Consider the following 18,764-nt stretch of genomic DNA (forward strand, 5'->3'; position numbering starts at 1 on the left):
TCTAACCAGCACGTCTTTGGACACTAAGAGACAACTTAGCACAGCCAATCCACCTAACCTAAACACCTTTAGTCAACAGGGGGCAATTTAGAATGGCCAATCCACCTACCCTACACATCTTTGGACACCAACAGGCAAGTTAGCATGGCCACCCACCAAACCTGCACATCTTCAGAGCGTGGGAGGAAACTGGAGCACCTGGAGGAAACCCACGCAGACACGCGGAGAACGTGCAGACTCCACACAGTCACTCAAGGCCAGAACTGAACCCTGGTCTCTGGCGCCATGAGGCAGTAGTGCTAGACTCATCCAGAAGTCTCTTAAAAGACCCCAACGAGTTTGCCTCCACCACAACTGACGGCAGCTGATTCCACTCACTCACCACCCTCTGAGTGAAAAACTTACCCCTGACATCTCCTCTGTACCTGCTCCCCAGCACCTTAAAGCTGTGTCCTCTTGTAGCGACCATTTCAGCCCTGGGAAATAGCTTCCGAGAATCCACCCTATCTATACCTCTCAACGTTATAAGCCTCTATCAGGTCGCCTCTCAACCTTCGTCTCTCCAGGGAGAAAAGACCTAGTTCCCTCAACCTATCGATGGTTGATAGATTTGAGATGCTCCAGATACAAGATGCAGGCACCAATACAACAGATGGGTTAAAGACAGGCAGAATGAGAATGAAGACATCTTTAGTGGATCTGGCTATTAAAGCAGAAGATATTATTGCTATGCTAATTCTATTACAAATAAACCCCAGTAATACCCAAGGAACAGCGAATAGGTGACTTAAAGTATCATAATGTGATAAATTGCCGAAGCAAAGCGATAGGCTCTTCAACAAGACACATGAGGCAGAGAACTCCGAGGAAGAGGATGAGACGTGGAATCCCTACAGCAGAAAATAAAGCCATTCGGCCCATCGAGCCTACACCAACAATCCTGCCCAAGCCCTATCCCAGTAACCCCACATATTTACCCCACTAAATCTCCTTGACATTAAGGGCTGTTTAGCATGGCCAATCCATCTAACCTGCACATCTTTGAACTGTGGGAGGAAACAGGCGCACCTGGAGGAAGCCCACACAGACACAGGGAGAGCGTGCAAACTCCACAGATAGTAACCCAAGGCCGGAATTGAACTCGGGTTGCTGGCACTGTGAGGCAGCAGTGCTAACCACTGTGCCGCCTATGAAACTCCAGACAGACAGTTGCCCAAGGCCGGAATAGAACCTGGGTCCCTGAAGCTGTGAAATAGCAGGGCTCACCTGCGTATCACCATGCTGCCCTACAGATAATGATGAATCCAAAAGAGTGAGCGCAGATTCCCTGAAAGCATTAAAATAACAATTTCCATTGTGTACATGATTGAAAGTGATCAGACATGTTGGATGGTGTGTCTCATAGTCACTCTGGTTTCCTGGAACTCATTTTGAGCACTTTCTTGAAGTTGGAAGGAAATTTTCCAGATTAGTTTTTCCTGATTAGCTCCAATGTGTCTCTCCCCTCTCCTTTGTCGATCTTGTGGCTCAAGGAGAAAATAGCGAGGCATCTTGAGGAGAATTGTTTGGTAGAGCAGACGCAGCATGGTTTCGTTAAGGGGAAGGCATGTCTGACGAATTTATTGGAGTTCTATGAGGATGTGTCTAGGGCGGTGGATAGAGGAGAGCCAGTGGATGTGGTCTTTCTTGATTTTCAGAAGGTGTTTGACAAGGTGCCTCACAAGAGGTTATTACAGAAGGTCAGGGGGCATGGAGTTGGGGGTAGGGTGTTAGCGTGGATAGAGGATTGGTTGTCAAATAGGAGGCAGAGTGGGGGGTCAATGGGTGCTATTCGGATTGGCGGTTGGTGACTAGTGGAGTGCCCCAGGGGTGGGTGCTGGGGCCTCAGCTATTTACCATTTATATAGATGATCTGGAGGAGGGAACCGAGTGTATGGTGTCAAAATTTGCTGATGACACCAAGATTGGTGGAACAGCAAATTGTGCAGAGGATGTGGAGAGTCTGCAGAAGGATCTAGATAGGCTGGGCGAATGGGCCAGGAAATGGCAAATGGAATTTAATGTTGGCAAGTGTGAGGTTGTCCACTTTGGTAGGAATAATGGTAGGAAGGATTATTACTTACGTGGCGAAAAACTGCAGCATGCGAGGGTGCAGAGGGATCTCGAGGTCCTTGTGCATGAGTCGCAAAAACCCAGTCTGCAGGTGCAGCAGGTGGTCAGGAAGACAAATGGAATGCTGGCCTTCATAGCGAGGGGGATTGAATATAAAAGTAGGGAGGTCTTGCTGCAGCTGTATAGGGCACTGGTGAGGCCGCAGCTGGAGTACCGTGTGCAGTTTTGGTCGCCGCACTTACGCAAGGATATTTTGGCCTTGGAGGGAGTGCAGAGGAGGTTTACTAGGCTGATTCCGGAGTTGAGGGGGTTGAACTATGAGGAGAGGCTGAATAAACTAGGCTTGTACTCGTTAAGAGTTTAGAAGAATGAGGGGAGATCTCATTGAGACGTATAAGATGTTGAATGGGATGGATAGGATAGAGGTGGAGAGGCTCTTCCCGCTCAGAAAGGACAGTAGGATGAGAGGGCACAGCCTCAAGATAAAGGGGGGGCGGTTTAGAATGGAGTTGAGGAGGAACTTCTTCACTCAAAGGGTGGTGAATCTCTGGAATTCTCTGCCCGTTGAAGTGGTGGAGGCTGCCTCGCTAAATATTTTTAACACGCGGGTTGATGGGCTTTTGATAAGCGAGGGGATTAAGGGTTATGGGGAGAGGGCGGGAAAGTGGAACTGAGCCACAACAGATCAGCCATGATCTTATTGAATGGCGGGGCAGGCTCGAGGGGCTAGATGGCCGACTCCTGCTCCTATTTTCTTATGGTGGGTGGGCGGCAGCGGGGGGGGGGGGGGGGGGGGGTGGAGAGAGAGAGAGAGAGTGGGGGGCCACTAGGGCTTATAAAACATTAATGCACCATGACCATACAGGACAGGCATATGGGACCGTTCAGACGGCACAGTGGGTTAGCACTGCTGTCTCACAGCACCAGGAACCTGGGTTTGATTCCCAGCTTGGGTCACTGTCTGTGTGGAGTCTGCACGTTCTCCCTGTGTTTCCTCCGGGTGCTCCGGTTTCCTCCCACAGTCTGAAAGACATGCTGGTTAGGGTACATTGGCTGCGCTAAATTCTCCCTCAGTGTACCCAAACAGGACTGTGGGCGAGTAGGGGATTTTCACAGTAACTTCATTGCAACGTTAATGTAAGCCTTATTTGTGACATTGATAAGTAAACTTTGAATAGAAAATGTGAGGCTTATTGCTCCTACTGTGTGACGGGTTTGGTTTGCCTTGGTTTGCAAAGTGGCCAATGGGGCCGCCAGAATACTCACGTGACTGCTCCCTCCTTCTCGCGATAGTTGCCCGCTTCTTCCCGGGGTGGGTGAGTGCGGGCGGGTGGACACTCGTCTCTTCTTCAACAACTCTGCCGGCGCCATGTTGTCCCGCTTGCTGAAAGATCATCAGGCCAAGCAGAACGAACGCAAAGAGCTGCAAGGTGGGTGCCGGCGCATTCGCGATTCTCCGGACTCTGAGCGCTGGACTGCTGGACACCAGCCTAGAGGGCAAGGCCCAAATCTCCATGGAAACGACCCTGTCGCGCCCGTTGATTGGTTCCCGCCACCGGAAGACCCGTCCCTATGTGGAGTGTTTCCACAAATGTCCGCTGCTGATTGGTGCAGTCCGCTGTCAATCGCGGAGGCTTTCCCTGCCTTTTTTACATATTAAAGATAGAATCATATTAGAAACATTGAATTAAAATTGTTTAATTGTACAACAGTAATTGTAGAACTGAAAATAGATTAAACCATAAGGTTCAAACTTTCTAAGTCAAGCATTAATGTAGACTGCCTTGATAAACTTGCTTCTGTTACAGTCCAGTTGGCCTTCTGTTGCTAAACAATCCAATTGTGTTTAGCCTGAAGATTTGCCCCCACCCCTTTCAAAATCTGGATTGCCATCTCCATTGGAAACTGTCATGAGTTTGCTCAGTGCAGACTCGATGGGCCAAATGGGTTCCTCCTGCTCTGCTGAATGGAATCCTACAGCACAAAAGGAGGCCCATTGAGTCTGCACCTACAACAATCCCAACCTATACCTGTAATCCCACATATTTATTCTGTTAATTCCTCTGACGCTAAGGGACGATTTAGCATAGCTAATCCACCTAACCTGTTGTTGTTCATCCGTTGTCATTGATGAGAATTCAAATTGAATTATTTGAGGAGGTAACTAAGTGTGTGGACAAAGGTAGAGCTGTTGATGTCGTATACATGCATTTTAGTGAGGCGTTTGATAAGGTTCCCCATGGTAGGCTCACAAAGAAGATAAGGAGGTGTGGGATAGAAGGAAATTTAGCCAATTGGATAAGCAACTGGCTGTCCTGAAAGCTTCGAGTTTACTATCAAATAAATCGGTTGGACTTAAACCTGGTGTTGTCAGACTTCTTACTGTGTTTACCCTAGTCCAATGCCGGCATCTCCACATCATGTATCATAGAAGACAGAGGGTGGGGGTGGAGGGAAAACTTTCAGACTGGAGACCAGTTACCAGCGGTGTACCACAGGGGTCAGTGCTGGGTCCTCTGCTTTTTGAGATTTTTATCAATGACTTGGAAGAAGGGACTGAAGGGTGGATTAGTAAATTTGCTGACAACACCAAGATTGGAGTAGTGGATGAAGTGGAGGGCTCTTGCAGGCTGCAAAGACACATTGATAGGATGCAGAGCTGGGCCGAAAAGTGGCAGATGGAGTTTTACCCTGATCGGTGTGAGGTGATTCATTTTGGTAGGACAAACTTGAATGCGGATTACAGGATCAACAGCAGGTTTCTAAGGAATGTGGAGGAACAGAGAGATCTTGGGGTTCATGTCCACAGATCTCTGAAGGTGCCACTCAAGTGGATAGAGCCATGAAGAAGGCTTATAGTGTGTTAGCCTTTATTAACAAGGGGTTTGAGTTTAAGAGCCGTGGGGTTATGCTGCAACAATACCGGACGTTGGTGAGACCACATTTGGAATATTGTGTTCAGTTCTGGTCACCTCATTATAAGAAGGATGTGGAAGCATTGGAGAGAATGCAGAGAAGATTTACCAGAATGCTGCCTGGTTTGGAGGGTAAGTCTTATGAGGAAAGGTTGAGGGAGCTGGGGCTTTCCTCTTTGGAGCGGAGGAGGATGAGAAGCGACTTAATAGAGGTTTATAAGATGATGAGGGGGATAGATAGAGTGGACGTGCAGAGACTATTTCCTCGGGTGGATGTAGCTGTTACTAGGGGGCATAACTATAAGGTTCATGGTGGGAGATATAGGAGGGATGTCCGAGGTAGATTCTTTACTCAGAGAGTGGGTGGGGTGTGGAATGCACTGCCTGCTGTGATAGTGGAATCGGACATTGTAGGCACTTTCAAGTGGTTATTGGATAGGCATGTGGAGCACTCCAGAATTATAGGGAGGGGATAGCTTGATCTTGGGATTGGACATAGCTCGGCACAACATTGAAGTCCGAAGAGCCTGTACTGTGCTGTACTGTTCTATGTTTCTATGAGGACCACAACACCATTAGTCATTTTGAGGCTGGATGCAGTGTGTCCGAAGATGACTGATCAGGCCAATTTGGACACGGAATGTCCTGGCACATACTGGACAGAGTTGTGTAGGCACTGTAGTTGTTGCGCTAGTGGCTCTGGACTTGCGCAGTTCGTGTTTAAGTTGTGCTTTAGCAACGCACCTTGCTTTGTAAGCTTGACAGCCCTTGTGGATAAGGCAGCGCCAGGTAGGGTGGTTTTGTGCCACAGTTTCTCAGGTAGTCATGTCTATGTCAAGCGACTTCAGGGAGGCCTTGAGTGTGTCTTTGTAACGTTCCTTCTGCTCTCCATGCGAGCGTCTTTGAGCAGAGAGTTCCCCAAAAAGGAACTGCTTGGGTATGCGCTCGTCTGGCATATGGACGACATCACCTGCCCACTGGGTCTGCACTCTCATCAGCAGTGTGTGGACTGATGGTAGACTTGTTCTAGAGAGAACTTCAGTGTCTGGTACTTTGTCTTGCCATCTGATGCGTAATATTCTGCGAAGACAAGTCATGTGGGAATGATTGAACTGTCTTGCATGCCTTCGATATACAGTCCACGTTTCACAGGCACACAGGAGGGTAGTGAGTACTGCGGCGCTGTAGACCTTCAGTTTTGTTGCTGGGCTGATTCCTCGACGTTCCCATACAGTGGAGCACAGTCTACTGAAAGCAGAACTTGCCTTTGCTGTTTTGCAGTTAACTGCTTGGGAGAGGGTGCTGCCAAGATAAGTGTACTGGTCCACTGCCTGTAGTTTCTGTCCTTTGATTGTGATTATGGGTTCTGTGTACAGTGCATGAGGAGCAGGCTGGTGCGTGACTTCGGTCTTTTTAATGTTGATGGTGAGTTCAAAGTTGTCACAAGCGTGGAAAATTTGTCCATACTGACTTGCATCTCTGGCTCTGAGCCAGCATACAGGACACAGTCATTGGCAAAGAGGAAATCTCTCAGAACAGTCTCCTTCACTTTAGTAATAGCTTGAAGTCTCCTCAGGTTGAAGACCTTCCCATCCACTCTGTACTTGAGGCTGATTCCAGCAACACTGTCCTGGAAGGCATCATTCAGCATGGCAGTAAACATCATGCTGAACAGTGTGGGTGCGAGCACACAGCCCTGTTTGACACCATTGGTGACTGGGAATGCCTCAGAGGATTCTCCGCCATCCAGTACTCTGGCTATCATGCCATCGTGGAACTGGCATACCATCTGAATGAATTTGGGGGGACAGCCGAACTTTGACATGATCCTCCACGGGCCTTGTCGGCTGACGGTGTCGAAGGCTTTTGCAAGGTCAACAAAGGTTGTGTAGAGCTTGCGATTCTGCTCCTGACACTTCTGCTGAAATTGACGCACAGCAAAAATCATGTCAATAGTCCCGCGACCTTTACGGAAGCCACACTATGACTGTGGAAGTAGGCCCAGCTCCAGATGAATGACCAGACGATTTAGCAAGACTCTTGCGAGGATTTTTCTTGTGATGGAGAGCAGCGAGATTCCTTGGTGGTTGTCACATACTTGCCGATTGCCCTTCCTGTTTTAGAGGTGTACGATGAAAGCATCTTTAAGTTCCTGAGAAATGGATCCTTGTTTCCAAAAGGACTGGAATAACTCGGTGAGAGCTTCTTGATAAGTACAGGACCAGCAGCTTTGTAGATCTCTGCGGGTATGGCATCTGCCCCTGGGGCTTTGCCACTGGATAGCTGGCTGACAGCTTTCGTGACTTTGGCTATTACCGGTGGGTTATCCATGGCGCTGTTGATATCGACCTGGGAAATCCTGTCTATTGCCTCATCACTAATAGATGACGGTCGGTTGAGGACAGCTTCAAAGTGTTCAGCCCATTTCTGCAGGATTTGAACCCTCTATGTAATGAGAGTTGTACTATCTGTACTCAGAAGGGGGAATTCCTGAGCGATTGAGGTCCTTAGAGAGTGTTGAGGGCTTCATAGAACCGTTTTCGAGTCGTTTCTGTCAGCGTATCCCTGTATTTCATCTGCCTTGGCGCTCAGCCATGCATCCTGCATTTTACGCAGTTTATTCTGGACTGTCCTGCGAGCCCTGGTAAAAGGAATTTTCTTGGCAGCTGAAGATGGGTCGTTCTGACAGGCCCAATGAAGATGGTGCTTTTCAGCAAGTAGAGCCTGTATCTCCTCATCATTCTCATTGAACCAGTCATGCTGCTTGCAGGTAGAGGGCCCAATCATTTTCAGTGCAGATGAATGGACAGCATCCCTGAAATGTTCCTTGCACATCTTTCAACGCCAGTGGGCAACTTACCATGGTCAATCCACCCTAACCTGCACATCTTTGGATGCTAACAGGCAACTTAGCATGGCCAATCCACCTAACCCGCACAGCCTTGGACTGTGGGAGGAAACTGGTGCACCTGAAGGAAACTCACTCAGACCCGCGGGAGAATGTGCAAACTCCACACAGTCACCCAAGGCCGGAATTGAACACTGGTTCCATGGTGCTGTGAAGCAGCAGTGCTAACCACTGTGCCACCATGCATATCAAGATCTGATTTGACTTATTATTGTCACATGTATTGGGATACAGTGAAAAGTATTGTTTCTTGCGTGCTATACAGACAAAGCATACCATTCATAGAGAAGGAAACAAGAGAGTGCAGAAAGTAGTGTTACAGTCATAGCAAGGGTGTGGAGAAAGATCAACTTAATGCAAGGTAAGTCTATTCAAAAGTCTGACAGCAGCAGAGAAGAATCTGTTCTTGAGTCTGTTGATACGTGACCTCAGACTTTTGTATCTTTTTCCCAATGGAAGAAAGTGGAAGAGAGAATGTCCGGAGCGCGCGGGGGTCCTTAATTATGTTGGCTGCTTTTCTGAGGCAGCGGGAAGTGTAGATGGAGTCATTGGATGGGAGGCTGGTTTGCATGATGGATTGGGCTACATTCACAACCCATTGTAGCTCCTTACGATCTTGGGCAGAGCAGGAGCTGTACCAAGCTGTGATACATCCGGAAAAAATGCTTTCTATGGTGCATCTGTAAATGCTGGTGAGAGTCGTAGCTGACATACCAAATTTCCTTTAGTCTTCTGAGAAAGTAGAGGCGTTGATGGGCTTTCTTAACCATAGTGTTGCCATGGGGGGACTAGGACAGATTGTTGATCTGGACACCTAAAAATATCAATAAAAATCCATAAAGCTCTACGTTTCTCTAAGAATTTAAGGAAAAATTCCTATAACTTCAACCATAATCTTAAGTTATGCAGGTGATGAAATATTGGTTATATCTGCATCATAATGTAAGAAAGGCCCATGTCTGACTGCACTTGGAATGTAACTAATGTCATGGATTTATGTTTAGGGCTGGTTTTAAGTTGTTAGCTTTCTTGGTTTCTGTCAACTCTTTTGAGATTGTTGCTGTATTTTTACTGGTTTTTGTTGGGTTGATTTGTGAAGATTTTCAAAACTGATTTCATCTTGAAGCCTAAGTGGTCATTACACATAACTTGAATGTCTGAGTAATATGATTAAATTACCAGCTATCAGTCATCAGCCAGAATTTCAAATTGTGAGACTGAAGGAATTCTGGCTGTGTATACATCTTCCTTGGAAAATTACTCCCTTTATGTTTAATGTTTGATGGAAAAACAAAATTTTGACTAAATTTGCAGACGTGATATTACAGTAAATACAGAACCTATGTTGATAGAGATGGAAGGTAATAGGGGATCAAGTAGAAAGAGATACTCAGAGCAACTCATAGTGGAATGGAGAGAGAGGAAGAAATATGCATACAATTTATGAAAGTGAGTAAAAAGACATAGCTATCCTGAAATTAATTGGCCAGAAGTGATAAGGGAATGAGGTTTCTACATTGTGTACAGGAATCCTTTCTAGCTCCATATTTAAAATACCCAGAAAGGGAGGATTCATAAAAACCTCCACTACAGGATTAATCATAGAATCCCTACAGTGCAGAAGTCTGCACCGAAAACAATCCCACCCAGGCCTCATCCCTGTAACCCCGCATATTTACCCTGCTAATTCCCCCTGACACTAAGACGCAATTTAGCATGGCCAATCCACCTAACCCGCTCATCTTTACAGTGTGGGTGGAAACCGGAGCACCCGAAGGAAACCCATGCAGACACGGGGAGAAAGTGCAAACTTCACACACACCATGACCCGAGGCCAGAATTGAATCTGGGCCCCTGGCGCTGTGAGGCAGCAGAGTCACTGTTCTGCCCTCAAGAGTAATGGGAAATGAATCAGAGCAAATAAGAGAAGTGAAAGAAGGGGAACATCTAGGCAATACAATCACCATATAATATGCTAAAAATAACAACGCAGGTTGAAAAGACCTTAAACAAGCAAACCCAAGAGTTTGTTTCTAGAGGGATAGAATTGAAAAGTAGAGAGTTCATTCTAAACTTGTATTGAACCTAGGTTCAGTCACACAGGAGTACAGTATGCAGTTCTGGTCAATGTATTATAAAGGGGGTATGGAAGCACTGGAGAAGATACAGAAAAGATTTAGTTATACCGATCATGAAAAGAAGTCAGCCTGGATTTATTTTCTCTTGGAAAGAGAAGGCTAAGGGATGGTCTAATAGAGATCTTTAAAAATCATGAAAGGTTTTGATTGACTAAACATGGAGGGAGTGTTTCCAATTATAGCAAAGGCAAAACTAAAGGATATCAATACAAAATTTCACCAAGCAATCAAATAGGAAATTTGGAAGAAACTTATTTTCGGTAGAGAATGGTGAGACTGTGGAAATTGCTCCCAAAGAAAGCACTTGAGGTAACTAGTATTAATGCATTTAAGGAGAGAATGGACTAACGTATTGATGAACAATGATATAGAATAGAAATGAAAATGGGAGAAGGGAATAGGAGGGTTGTGTTGGTTGATTGAGTTTGATGAGGAAGGAAAAGAGGAGGCTTGACTGGTTGGGCTGAATGGCCTTTTTCTGTACAGTAAATTTGCTGTTATTCTATCTGATGACCCAGGACTTCTGTGGAGTGACAGTCACCAATGTGGGGGGGTGGGGGTAGGGTTACGTCCCCTTTTTTGCGCACTAGCTACTGCCAACCAGATACTGGAAAATTAGAGGCCCCGGCCATTTTAAGAAGCCAGGGAGACAGTAAATGTCCAATGCAAGAAGGTGAGGGGTTATGGGGTGGGGTGGGGGCAGGTCAGGATTGGATGGTAGTTCTGGAGTAGTGGGGCTGGAGATCGGTCTGGGACTTGGGGCCTAGTCGGCTGGGGTATTAGTGGGGGAACATTGGAGTTTAGTTATGGACTCGGAAAAGTTTTTTGTGACTGACTTTAAAATAGCTCTGTTATATTCTGAAAGTTGTCAGTTTTTCCTAGGAAATAATGGTACAAAAGGCTAGTTGTTCACCCTGCCATTCTGAACTTTGCATAAGACCAAGTTGCAGTTCACAGTGAGTTTGGGCTATCTTGGAGAAGGTGTCTTTTGCACTAGAAAATGCATCTGGAGAAAGCTTGATACGCAGTGTTACGCAAATGCCTTTTCACTCCAGGACGCAGAGGAACTATTTCTGGCTAACAACACTTGCAAGTGGCTCAATTATATGTTGCATTGCAATGTTTGCAAACAGAGTCAATGAGGTTTGCTAAGCCCTTATTTGTAAAGGCTTTAAAAGTAACTGAAATTATCGAGCAATTTTTAAGAACAGCAGGGTGATTTTTTTTTTAATATAAGCAGTGTTTCCACCATCTGCCTCCACTAACCAGTAATTGTCATGAAGGCTTGAAAAGTTTTAGAAAAAGTTTCAATCATTTGTCCTCTGGCCGTCATTACAAAGTTATGCTGTCAAACTGTAAGCTTCAAATTGCTACCACTATGTAGATAATATTCAACATTGTATAATGTTTCATAATAGGGCAGAATTTTCCTATCCTAGGACCAAGTGCAGTGGCAGGAGCGGGAACGCGGAATGCTTCCTGCTGTGGAGACTGGTGGGAAAACACACCACATATTGTGTCCCGGCTCACTAGTTATGCAGCTGGGAATTTTGAACTGTATTCTACGGGGGGATGGGCATGACAGGGCAATTCCTGCCATCATATCTGGGTGCCATATTGAAAAGGAGCCCAGAAAATACACTGATCTACTATTAAATACTCGATATCTACTTGGATCTCCAGGAAAACTCTGAGGCTGGGCGATGGACCTCCTCAATGCTGGAAGGTCCACCTGACAGATACTCTCACTCTCACTCTCCCTCCCTCTCTCTCCTCCCTCCCCCCCCCCCCCCCTCCTCTCCTCTCTCTCTCTCTCTCTCTCTCTCTCTCTCTCTCTCTCTCTCTCTCTCTCCCCCCCGCCCCGGCATTGTTTAGATGTTCAATTCTGTCTTTGCGTCACTGTCTGTGTGTACATAGAACATTACAGCGCAGAACAGGCCCTTTGGCCCACGATGTTGCGCAACCAATTAAAAAGCAATGACCCTCTAACCTAAACCAATCCCTTTCCATCCATAAACCTATCCACAGATCTCTTAAACACCCCCAAACTAGGCGCATTTACAACTGCAGCAGGCAGGGCATTCCAATCCCTCACCACTCTCTGGGTAAAGAACCTACCTCTGACATCCGTCCTATAACTACCACCCCTTAATTTACAGCAATGCCCCCTCATGCTAGCTTTCTCCATCCGAGGAAAAAGGCTATCACTGTCCACCCTATCTAAACCTCTAATCATCTTATATGTTTCAATAAGGTCCCCTCTTAGCTGCCTTCTTTCTAACGAAAACAACCTCAAATCCCTCAGTCTCTCCTCATAGGACCTCCCCTCCATACCAGGCAACATCCTGGTAAACCTCCTCTGCACCCTCTCCAATGCCTCCACATCCTTCCTATAATGTGGGGACCAGAACTGCACACAATACTCCAAGTGCGGCCGCACCAGAGTTTTGTACAGTTGCAATATGACGCTGCGGCTCCTAAACTCAATCCCCCTACCAATAAACGCCAAGACACCGTATGCCTTCCTAACAACCTTATCTACTTGACTCCCAACTTTCAGGGATCTATGTACACATACACCTAGATCCCTCTGCTCATCAACACTATTCAGAGTCCTACCGTTAGCCCTATACTCTACACATCTGTTATTCCAGCCAAAGTGAATTACCTCAAACTTTTCCGCATTGAACTCCATCCGCCACCTCTCGGCCCAGCTCTGCAACTTGTCCAAGTCTCTCTGTAAACTATGACACCCCTCCTCACTATCTACCACACCTCCGACTTTGGTGTCATCAGCAAATTTACTAATCCACCCAATTATACCCTCGTCCAGATCATTTATAAACATTACAAACAGCGGTGGCCCCAAAACAGATCCCTGAGGCACACCACTTGTAACCGAACTCCATGACGAATACTTACCATCAACCACCACCCTCTGTCTCCTATCTGCTAGCCAATTCCTGATCCAATTAACTAAATCACCCTCAATCCCATACATCTGCAATTTCTGCAGAAGTCTTCCACGGTGAACCTTATCAAACGCCTTACTAAAGACCATTTATACCACGTCAACTGCCCTACCCCCATCCACCTCTTTGGTCACTTTCTCAAAAAACTCAATAAGGTTAGTAAGGCACGACCTACCCTCCACAAAACCATGCTGACTATCTCCAATCAATTCATTACTCTCTAAATAACTATAAATCCTATCCCTAATAATTTTTTCTAAAACCTTGCCCACAACAGAAGTCAGACTCACCGGTCTATAATTCCCGGGGAAGTCTCTGTTCCCCTTCTTAAACAATGGGACAACATTCGCTATCCTCCAATCTTCTGGCACTATACCTGTGACCAACGACGACCTGAAGATCAGAGCCAGAGGCTCCACAATCGCCTCTCTTGCCTCCCAGTTTGCCCATTCTCCCTGTGTCTGCGTGGGTTTCCTCCCACAGTCCAAAGATGTGCAGGTTAGGTGTATTGGCCATGCTAAATCCTCCCTTAGTGTCAGGAGGATTAGCAGGGTTACGGGGATAGGAACTGGGTGGGATTGTTGTTGGTGCAAGCTCGATGGACCAAATGGCCTCTCTTTGCACTGTAGGGATTTTATGATTCCATGACTTCTGCATGGCTGGTTGGTCTCGACATGTCCAGCATCGATGTGTTTTCTGGCTGGCATCGCGGAGAATTGGGAATGGGTGGAAGATTCTAGTTGGGCCATCTCCTTGACCAGTTTAAGTGGTCCTCATACCTCATGTCCAAAAAGCCTTTCAAAGGGACTGAATTTAGTTGATTCATGTGATAAATGTAAGGTCATCCATTGTAAATGTGAAGTCATCCATTTTGGTAGGAATAACAGCAAAATGGACTATTATTTAAGTGGTAAAAAATTGCAGCATGCTGCGGTGCAGAGGGACCTGGGTGTCCTTATGCAAGAATCATGAGAAGTTGGTTTGTAGGTGCAGCAGGTAATTAAAGGCAAATGGAATTTTGTCCTTCATTGCTAGAGGGATGGAGTTTAAAAACAGCGAGGTTATGTTGCAGCTGTATAAGGTGCTGGTGAGGCCACACCTGGAGTGCTGTGTATAGTTTTGGTCTCCTAACCTGAGAAAGGATATACTGGCACTGGAGGGGGTGCAGAGGAGATTCACTAGGTTGATTCCGGAGTTGAAAGGATTGGCTTATGAGGAGAGACTGAGTAGACTAGGGCTGTACTCATTGGAGTTCAGAAGAATGAGGGGGACCTTTTGGAAACATATAGAATTATGAAGGGAACAGATAAGATGGTTGTTGGGGAGGTTAGGCAGGGAGGTTGTTTCCACTGGCAGGTGAAACCAGAACAAGGGGGAGCAGGTTTAGGACAGAGATGAGGAGGAACTGCTTCACCCGAAGGGTTGTGAATGTGTGGAATTCCCTGCCCAGTGAAGCAATTGAGGCTACCTCATTGAATCTTTCTAAGGAAAGGATAGATAGATTTTTGAACAGTAAAGGAATTAAGGGTTATAGTGAGCGGGTGGGTAAGTGGAGCTGAGTCCACAAAAAGATCAGCCATGATCTTATTGAATGGCAGAGCAGGCATGAGGGGCCAGATGACCTAGTTCTTAGTTCTTATGAGAGCCACCCATATTGCTGTGATTCTGACGTCGTATGTAGGCCAGACCAGGTAAGGATGGCAGATTTCCTTCCCTAAAGGACACTAATGAACCAGATGGGTTTTTCCAACAATGGTTTAATGGTCATCAGCAGATCCTTAATTCCAGATATTTTATATTGAATTCAAATTCCAACATCTGCTGCGGCGGGATTCAAACCCGGGTCCCCGGAACATCAGCTGAGTTTCTGGATTAATAGTCGAGTGATATTACCACTAGGCCATCGCCTCCTGATAACGTCATGCTCTTGGTAAGTGGTAGTATAAATAATGCTTCCAGATGGCATAATCCTACAAACAGAAGGAAAATTTAGACAGGCTACTTAAACTAAATAATGTGGTTCTACTTGCACCAACTGATACAGTGTATGGTGAATAAGTGTTGACTGGTTGCATACACTTGGCACCCTATGGTATGTTTTTATTGGTATCATTGGTTCCATGTACCCTCGAACTAGCATTCTGTACATAAAGAGGAACCGATTCTAGAGAACACGGCATGTATTTATTTTTCTAGCACTGGTTTTACAGGTAATAAGACTCGCATTCTAACCATTATTTTGTAAATTGAGTTTGTGTCATTATATGCCCTGTTTGTGAACAGAACTCCCACTTGCCTGATGAAGGAGCAGCACCCCTAAAGCTAGTGGCTTGTGCTACCAAATAAGCCTGTTGGATTTTAACCTGGTGTTGTGAGATTTGTATCAAGTCAGCTTCTGTGAGCTGTGTAGGGGGCACTGGATTCTGATAGCAGCTGGCACCCAAGGGCATCTTTTTATTCTTTAATCTGATTATAACCACAGTAGTCCCAGAATTTATTTCCAGTCCAGACCATCGTTAAGATAGAATAGCTGCTATGCAGAATGTAGCTTTGAAGTTTAAGATCTGAATTTTCTGGACCTGTGCCAGAATGGAGCATACTTGGCAAAAACACTTTGAATCTAATCACTTCTATCTAAGATCCTGAAACTAGGCCATTTGGTCTCTATGTTTAATATTGGAATGAAAGCAGAAGTCTGGTATATTAGGGATATCTTGCTCTGCTTGCCATTAGTAGATGCTTTGCAAATTTGCAATACACTGTAAAAATGCCAGCGATAGCAAGGATATACTAGAGTTATATTTAATAGAAATTGGAGGCCATTCAGCCAATTGTTTCTGTGCCAGTGCTAGCACTATGGAAGCTATCTTTTCCAGTTCCATTTTCCGAACTCTTATTTTCCCTTTGCTGATCCAATCCTTACTTTTAAATTATCTGACACCGCTTCCCCTACTCCGTCTCAATAGCGACTTGCCGTAAAGCATTCCATGTTCTAATAATACCATGTGAACAAATTTATTCCAAATTCTAACCTCGCTGTCCTTGTGACTCTGGGGCCAGCTTTGTTTTTAGGTGGGATTTTCTGGCCATTCCTGCCAGCGTGATCTTTCAGTTCCACTGGCATTGATGCCTGAACCCATGGCGGGATGGTGCGAACAACAGAAAACCCCATTGACAGCATGAGACTGGAAGATTGTGCAACTGGACAATGGAGGGCTGCCGCAATGATTTGATTTATTATTGTCATGTGTATTAGTATACAGTGAAAAGTATTGTTTATTGCATGCTATACAGACAAAGCATACCGTTCATAGAGTACATAGGTGAGAAAGAAAGGAGAGAGTGCAGAATATAGTGTTACAGTCATAGGTAGGGTGTAGAGAAAGATCAACTTAGTACTTGATTTGAGGAACTTCTTCACTCAAAGGGTGGTGAATCTCTGGAATTCTCTGCCCGTTGAAGTGGTGGAGGCTACCTCGCTAAATATTTTTAAGACGCGGGTTGATGGGTTTTTGATAAGAGAGGGGATTAAGGGTTATGGGGAGAGGGCGGGAATGTGGAACTGAGCCACGACAGATCAGCCATGATCTTATTGAATGGCGGGGCAGGCTCGAAGGGCTAGATGGCCTACTCCTGCTCCTATTTCTTATGTATTGCGATACAGTCAAAAGTATTGTCTCTTGCGCGCTATACAGACAAAGCATACCATTCGTAGAGAAGGAAAGGAGAGAGTGCAAAATGTAGTGTTACAGTCATAGTTAAGGTGTAGAGAAAGATCAGCTTAATGTTTGATTTAGTATTGTCATGTGTATTGTGATACAGTGAAAACTATTGTCTTTTGCGTGCTGTACAGACAAAACATACCGTTCATTAGAGAAGTAAAGGAGAGGGTGCAGAATGTAGTGTTACAATCATAGCTAGGGCATAGAAAAAGATCAACTTAATGCGAGATACGTCCATTCAAAAGTCTGATGGCAGCAGGGAAGAAGCTGTTCTCGAGTTGCTTGGTACGTGACCTCAGATTTTTGTATCTTTTTCCTGACGGAGGAAGGTGGAAGAGAGAATGTCCTGGGCGCTGTCTTGATTATACTGGCTGCTTTGCCGAGGCAATGGGAAGTGTAGACAGAGTCAATGGATGGGAGGCTGGCTTGTGTGATGGATTGGGCTACATTCACAAACTTTTGTAGCTCCTTGCGGTCTTGGGCAGAGTGCTGCAGGGGTTGAAAATCTCGCCCTTTATATTTTATCATGGCTTCAGGCAGTATTTCAGCCAGCACTGGGGGTGGAGGTGAAAATGGCCAGCAGTGTAGAAGATAGATATTGGTAGACGCCCTTTAAAATTTATTCTTCCTGGTTCTGATGACGTGGCCACACGTACCAGTGCAGAACTGCCAATCTGTTGCCCCTAAATTGATTTGCAATCCTGCCTGGGCATTTAAATTCTTTGCCATGAGTGTTGCACCTCATCTAGTGACTGAATGCTGCCATTTAGCATTACTGAGAAAATAATAACGGAAATGTGATACGTAACAGAGCAGGTTCCACAGCAGGTTGCTGGAGTTAACAAGGTGCAATGGGTTCACAGGCAGTAAACATATCAAGCACAGTCTGCCCCAGTATAGGTGAAGTGTGCCAATGAACTGCGTGGCACTCTGCCATGGAGACAAAAGGCTTTGTCTTCACTTCCTGATCTGAGTGAGTTGGCCTCACAACGGAGGGTTCCAATTTCTCTCTTGTGATTCTAGTCGAGAAAGGGAGTTCCCACTCCCAGTTGTTTAATCGAGTGACTCCCGTGGGAGAGCGCATGTTGGCTCAGTTGTGATACCCTGAGCATTTGAATAAGCAATTGGCACTTGCCGTTTGGGCTCGCGCGTGAAGTGGCAACCAGTTGCGCAAGGCACCTCAGGGAAGCTGGCACTTGTGTAGTTTACCCCAGCAAGACTTGGAGAAAACCGACAAAATAAAACAAAGTTAGGCACTGGGACATTTGGCTTTGTGGCTCTTCATTTTGTGTAGCAACATCTCTCCCCCGTGATATTTATTGCTTTCCCTTCACTGGCAGTTCGTTGAAAAAGCTATTTGTTACAAATAAACGTCACAATAAGTCAACCCAAAGTTATTCAGCTGTGAATTGCGCATAACTTCCAAGATGACTGCTACAGCAATAATGCCAACTTTCTGGCTGGAGAAATGCAGCTGATACGTGAAGTGTTTTCTACCCCTCGTCCCATAGTGTTTATCCCTTGCAACCATCCAATACACTAATCAGAGCAGCCTCTGTTTTCTTGTAAAGATAAAGCTATTCCACATTCACAGTCTGCCCTTTTCTAATTACCCTGGAGACTCGAGTTATTCTCTAAGCAGAGAAGTTGAGGCCTAGCCAGCAGCTTTTCCCACACTCGGAGGAAGGAAAAATAATCTCCAAAAAACTGTTTAGTGTCGATCCAGCATCCGAGAGTCTTTATTTAAAAATAATTCAAGCAACCACATTGCATCACACTCTATTTGATCCAACAAAGTCCTTGCAATCCAGCTACCAAATGCAGTTCATCGGCAGCCTTATGTACCAAGGAAATGTTGCCTTAATGGTGCACAAGTAAGATTGAGACTGCAAGGTTAAAAAATGCAAACGCTGGAAATTCACAATCAGTCAATATCTAAGAGGAGAAAATGACAGGGTCACATTTCAGGTCACTGTCTGATGCTTAGATCGAATTGA

General features: G+C 45.6%; 1 protein-coding gene across 1 annotated transcript in view; it reads left to right on the forward strand.

The window, feature by feature from the left end:
- Nucleotides 1-3,416: 3,416 nt before the first annotated feature.
- Nucleotides 3,417-18,764, forward strand: part of bloc1s1 (biogenesis of lysosomal organelles complex-1, subunit 1) — a 93,787-nt gene continuing 78,439 nt past the window's right edge. Inside the window, exon 1 of the mRNA XM_080218024.1 lies at nt 3,417-3,542. Coding sequence (XP_080074150.1) covers nt 3,482-3,542 — 61 coding nt within the window. The 5' untranslated portion in view covers nt 3,417-3,481. The remainder of the gene's footprint in view (nt 3,543-18,764) is intronic.

Source organism: Carcharhinus amblyrhynchos, chromosome X, assembly GCF_965287045.1.
Source record: "Carcharhinus amblyrhynchos chromosome X, sCarAmb.v2.hapA, whole genome shotgun sequence".
Taxonomy (NCBI): domain Eukaryota; kingdom Metazoa; phylum Chordata; class Chondrichthyes; order Carcharhiniformes; family Carcharhinidae; genus Carcharhinus; species Carcharhinus amblyrhynchos.